The 6,000-nt window shown below is 42.0% G+C and overlaps 1 protein-coding gene across 4 annotated transcripts in view; it reads right to left on the reverse strand.

Moving 5' to 3' along the window:
- LOC140196291 (endothelin-converting enzyme 2-like) overlaps nucleotides 1-4,802 on the reverse strand; it is a 112,263-nt gene extending 107,461 nt beyond the window's left edge. Inside the window, exons 1-2 of one of the 4 annotated variants that reach the window (XM_072255238.1) lie at nucleotides 4,631-4,802; nucleotides 3,555-3,668 (exon numbers count right to left, since the gene is read on the reverse strand). In XM_072255238.1, the coding sequence (XP_072111339.1) occupies nucleotides 3,555-3,668; nucleotides 4,631-4,633 (117 nt within the window). In that variant the 5' untranslated portion in view covers nucleotides 4,634-4,802. Of the gene's footprint in view, nucleotides 1-3,554; nucleotides 3,669-4,522 lie in introns of all 4 variants that reach the window. The other 3 variants (XM_072255237.1, XM_072255240.1, XM_072255239.1) reach the window with 3 other exon arrangements.
- Nucleotides 4,803-6,000: the final 1,198 nt, after the last annotated feature.

Below are 6,000 nucleotides of genomic sequence, written 5' to 3' on the forward strand. Positions count from 1 at the left end.
ACCAAAGGCACAGTAATCTCTTCCCTTGGGTCCCATAATAAACTGGAGTACATCCTTTTGCTACTTAGGAAGCTGGGTGACATCAGATGGCAGATGTGACTTGGGCATCAAGTGATGAATAGGGATGGCAAAAGACACTTTTACGAGAATGAAGAGTATACTGACCAATACTAAACTAGGCATGACAACCCGCCTCAGAGTACTGAAATGTTACTTTTATCCAGTTATGTTATATGGCTCAGAATGCTGGACAATAGCTAGTAACATGAGGAAACAAACTGAAGCAGCAGAGATGTGGTTTTTGAGGAAGTTGCAAAGAATATCATGGACGAAACCAATATCTAACGAGGATGTCATGAACAGAACAAACACAAAAAGAGAAATAATGTACAAGATCATGAAACGGCAACGTAACTTCATTGGACATGTGATTAGGAAAGAGGAGTTAGAATGCATGGTAATTATGGGAAAGATTGAAGGGAAGAAAGCAAGAGGAAGACAAAGACAAATGATGATGGAGACAGCAGCCAGACAACTGGAAATGAATACCAATGAATTGATCCACTTGACCCGAAACAGGAGTGTGTGGGCCATGGCAGTCAAAGCTCAAACTGGGCACAGCACCTGGTGGTGATGATGATGATGATGATGATGATAACCTGTCCAGCACCAGGGACTTATCTATCAGTCTTGCCGAAGGGTCTCGGCCTGAAACGTCGACTGTAATTTTTCCATAGATGCTGCCTGGACTGCTGAATTCCTCCAGCATTTTGTGTGCGTTGCTTGGATTTTCAACATCTGTAGATTTTCTGTCCAAAAGTTTTTCCAAAAGCTCCAGCACATCATCTTTCCTAACCTTGAGATATTCCAGCACTTTAGCCTGTTCTACACTGACTTCATAGTGATCAAAGTCCCTCTGCCTGGTGAGCACTGAAGTACCGTTTGTATTTATTGAAGTATACAGCCCTTGACAAACGCCTTACCAATATCCACTGTCTAACACTGCCTCCTTCTTAATCTCAGCACATTAGCCTGTCCTACACTGACCTTACCTTTATCAAGGTCCCTCTCACAGTAAACACTGATGTGAAAAATCAATATGGAACTCCCTTACCTTCTCCACCTCTGGATCATGTTTCCACTTTTATCCTTGAGTGGTCATATCCTCACTCCAGTCATCCTCCTGTTCTTCACATACATATGGAATGGGGTTTTTTTCTTAATCCCGCTCACCAAGGCTTTCTCATGACCCCTTCTAAATCCCCTAAATCCATTATTAAGCTCCTCATCTACCATAAAAATCTCAAGAGACCTGTCTGATTTTGGCTTCCTAAGCCACAAGTACACTTCCTTCTTTATCTTGTCTAAATGTTTCATCTCTCTTGGCAGCCATGGTTTCTTCGCCCTAGCATCCTCTTACCTGACAAACCTATACAGAACCCCATGCAAGTGGCCCCTGTACAGCCTCCACATTTCTGATGTGCATTTCCTTTAGAGCAGCTGTCCTCAATTTGTCCTCCCAAACACCTGCCTAATTCCACCATAATCCTCCTCCAATTAAATACTTTCCCATATCATCTGTTCCTATGCTAAAGGTCAGGGAGATATGGTCTCCGCATCTGAAATGCTCTCCCACCAAGAGATCTGTCATCTGTCTGGGTTCATTATTCACAATTACCTCTCCTATAGTTGGCCTGAAAGCACATTCTGTCAGGAACCCTTCCTAAATACATCTAGCAAATTCTGCTTTATCTAAAACTTTTGATTAAGAAGCTATTTGGGCAGTTACATAGACAGGAAATGTTTATAGGGACATAGACCAAACATAAGCAAATGGGACTAGCGCAGGTGCTCAGCATGAACAATTTGAGCCAGAGGGCATATTCCTGTGCTGTATAACTGACTCTAAACTGTACTACACAGTTCCAGCCTGTGTTCCTCTCTGTCGCATTCATCTTCCTCTAACTTACATCTTCTCTATTCAGATGAATTGCAATTAATAAGCCTTCACCATCCTCTTGCAGATGACACCACCACCATTTGCATTATTCAGCCTCTTGGTCTCCAACACCCCCTACCTCTTCTCTGCAATTTAATACAGGCTTTTCCTAGTTCTGATTAAAAGTCATTGATCCAAGGGTACTCATTTCTCTCTACACCGATGCTGCCTGAATTAAGTATTTTCAGCAAATCATAAACGCAAGATATTCCGCAGATGCTGGAAATCCACAGCAACACACACCAAATGCTGAGGGAACTCCTGTTAGGCAGCATCTATGGAAATGAATAAACAGTCGATGTTTCAGGCTGAGACCCTCCATCAAGATATCCTTTCCATTGTGTGTAGGTTTGGTCATCTAAATAAAACTGAAAAAGTACACAGAAAATTTACAAGGACGTTGCTGGGACTGAAGAACCTGAGTTGTAGGAAAAGATTGACTAAGTTACAACTTTATTCCCTAGAATGCAGAAGATTGAGGGAAGATTTGATAGAGGTGTACAATATTATGAAGGGTATAGACAGAGTAAATGCAAACAGGCTTTTTCCACTGAGGTTACAACTAAAGGTCATGGGTTAAGGGTGAAAGGTGATATGTTTGAGGGGAACTTCTTCACTCAGAGGGTGGTGAGTGTGTGGACTGAGCTACCAGCGCAAGTGGGGGATGTGATTTTGATTTCAATGTTTAAGAGAAATTTGGATAGGAACAGAGATGAGAGGGGTACGGATCTGGGTGCAGGTCAATGAAACAAAGCAGTTTAGATGGGTGTGTGTATGTGTGTGTGTATGTGTGTGTGTGTGTGTGTGTGTGTGTATATATGTGTGTGTGTGTATATATATGTGTGTGTGTATGTGTGTGTGTGTGTGTGTGTGTGTGTGTGTGTGTATATGTGTGTGTGTGTGTGTGTGTGTGTGTGTATATATGTGTGTTACTAAGTACTTGCAGCATTGTCTTGCTTTTATTTGTGATTTTCATCTGCAGTTTTATTTCGCTGTTTGATTTTGCCAGAAGATGTATGCTAATTTATGAGTTTTCAAGAGATAAAAATGTTCTTCTTGAAGTTTATTACAATTTGTTTAAGGCAGGCCTTAACAAGCCAAACTTATAAGGTTCCTACCCATTTCCAATTTCAATCCATTTTCAAAAATAGATGTTATTTGGTAGAATTTATTACTTCCAGGTTCATCTGGACATTGTACTTAGAAATCTAGACCAGCTGGGTTACTGTGAGATCCTTTCTTCGGAAAGGAATTAACTTTTCAGAAAGGTTTTTGCTAAATATAATAAATTTCTTAACTTCTATCATGCTGATGCAAGATCAATTCATTTCTGAACAAAAATGCTTAAGCCTGGCGCCTAACTAAATTATCTCAAAAGTCTCCCAACGAAATGTAAATGGTGATTTATAACAGAATGCCTTGTTTTAAATTTTGAAGTAGCAAGAATATCAACAGCAGGGGGTTAGGAAGCCTGGGATATCAACGAGCGATAGATATTTCTGCGCAATGTAACACTAGTTAAGTTACGGAAATTCAAACAATAAGTCTGTATTACCATAAGCGGCTCCACAAAACTTCGTTCTGAAGACGGCTGCATCCGGAATGGTGCCAAAGCACGATACGGGATTGACAGTGCACAGCTGCGGATCAGCTTGTGCCCGTCGTCTTCCTGGTCACCATCAGGAAATTAAAGCAATGTGTGAATTCTGACAATTAATTTAGTTAGAGGGAGCTACTGTTGCGCGCAGCCCCACCTCGCGTTTTCCCACATGAAAGCAAGTCCATTTGTATTTGTGGGAGAAAGAAATGCTGGTAACCACTTACTAATACAAGAAGCGGATCACACGCCTACAGACACTGACTGCATTCCGCAAACATCACTCCTGCCGCCGCAGACTTACAAAGAAAGAGAGGTGGTGGTGGGAAGCAGCCGATCTCATTCCAACACCCCCTCCTCTCCCTCTCCACCTCTCAGCTGTAAAAGGTGGGCGCCTGTGCCGAAAGCCCGGTACGGGGACAAACACTTGGCCAGCCGCCCACCGCTCGACACCACTTCGGGAAAGTTCTTCAACGGAAATGTTGGGAGCTCACTGCGGCTGCAGAAAATATCGCACTACCCGCTTGCCATTGTTCCCTCCGGGCCGAATCGTCAAGCGGGCTGAAACCATTAAAGCGGAAAGGCGGTGTATGCTACACAAGCAATAATAAGTACTCCCCGGCTGACGATAATACGAAGGACAATAAGTAAGTGCCAAGCCCATAATATGGGTACGATAAAAAGAATTAAACAATTTGCCTGCCACCGAGTTCGTCTTTGGGCTCCCAGAAAATCACGAGAGTTCACTGACTCTCTACCTATCGCTGAGATGCCAATAGAAATCAGTGCAACAATTTTCTTCTGCTTGTTATGTAGTAAATACACCAAAGAATAAACAGGAGAAAAATGCTGATGTCCAGAATTTTTAAATTCGACGCTTATATTAACGATATATACCAAAGTTTATGAGATCGATAGACCCTCACCATGTAACTGTTTTTCGTGATCTCAATTCAATTGTGACAACAAATTAGCAGCAAATGTCGGGGAGTGAATGTTGCAGGCATCAGGCAGAATGTGACTGCTCCACTCACCATCTCGATCCGTGCCTGTGGACTCCGAGTGCAGCAAATGCAGCAATTCCACACTCGCACCAGCTACAAAGACCCGAAGCGGAAGTCAGAAATTCCTCGCTCCCAGCTATTGAGGGTCAAGAGAGGGTCTGGGTTTGGTTCGGCCCAATGACTTCGTTGATTTCGTGTAAGCAACGGGGCGGGGAGGGCGGGGGGAGAAGGAAGAGAGAAAAAAATTCTTCCTTTTCCCGCTCTTATCCAATGGACTGAGAGGTGGCGCACAAACCTCGCTAGCACACCGCAAGCTTGGCCTTAAAGGGAGATTGCACTCGAGGAAGCGGAAGGTAATGCGAGGTGTTGCGCTCACTGGAGAGATACGTAGGTCAGAAATCGATAAAGACTGCTCGGAGCGTGTACTTTTGTCTTGCACATAAAATAAGCAAAGAGTGAAATTTAAACTAAACATTCCAAGAACTTGCTCAATTGAGTTTTTTAATCTGGTGATCAGATCAATCTTTTACCATATCACACTCTGTTCAGTATATCTTTTCATGTAAATGTCTATTTTTAAAGCATTAAAGCTTTTATTAACACAATAAAATGCATCTTATTACAAATATAGATCCATTGACACGACCAATCAATTTCCAGATAACCTATCTGTTGTGTGCCAGTGTCAGAGAGCATGGGTATAAAACACAGGCTTTGTTCAGCAAAACGTTGACTGGGTTTTCGATCGTTCGACAGGGAAAATACTGGAGAGGAATACAGACCATACATGTCACATGGACTACATACTTGGTAAGGATGTGTATAATCTCCAGCTCAGTTCCATGATACCGTTCTCAGTTCAGTTCTAGAATATTGTGCCTAATTTCCTATTCTGTTCGACGATCCTACTGAACCATACAACTCCCCGTTCAATTCTAAGATATTGTACACAATTCCCTACCTAGTTCAAAAATACTATTTTCAGTTCAGTTTAGTGCACTACATTCAATTTTCAATTCAGTTCAATGGTGCAGTACAGTACCCAAATCCCAGTTCAGTTACACAGAAAGTAGAACAGTGAAACACAGGAACAGCCTTTCCAGATCACAATGTTGTTTTGAACTAATTAAACTAGTCATTAACTGACCTAATCCCTTCTGCCTACACAATGTCCATTCTCCATGTATTCATGTGCCTCAGAGCCTCTACCTCCATCTGTGGCAGCACATTCAAGGCACTCACAACTCTGTGTGAAAAACTTGTCCTGCACATCTCCTTTGAACTCACCCTTCTCAACTTACATTGAACATATTTTCTATCATATTTATTACACTATAACCAATTATGTATTCAATTAAATTAAACTGCATCCAATGCAGTTCATATGAGAAGAGATAAGC

Source organism: Mobula birostris, chromosome 4, assembly GCF_030028105.1.
Source record: "Mobula birostris isolate sMobBir1 chromosome 4, sMobBir1.hap1, whole genome shotgun sequence".
Taxonomy (NCBI): Eukaryota; Metazoa; Chordata; class Chondrichthyes; order Myliobatiformes; family Myliobatidae; genus Mobula; species Mobula birostris.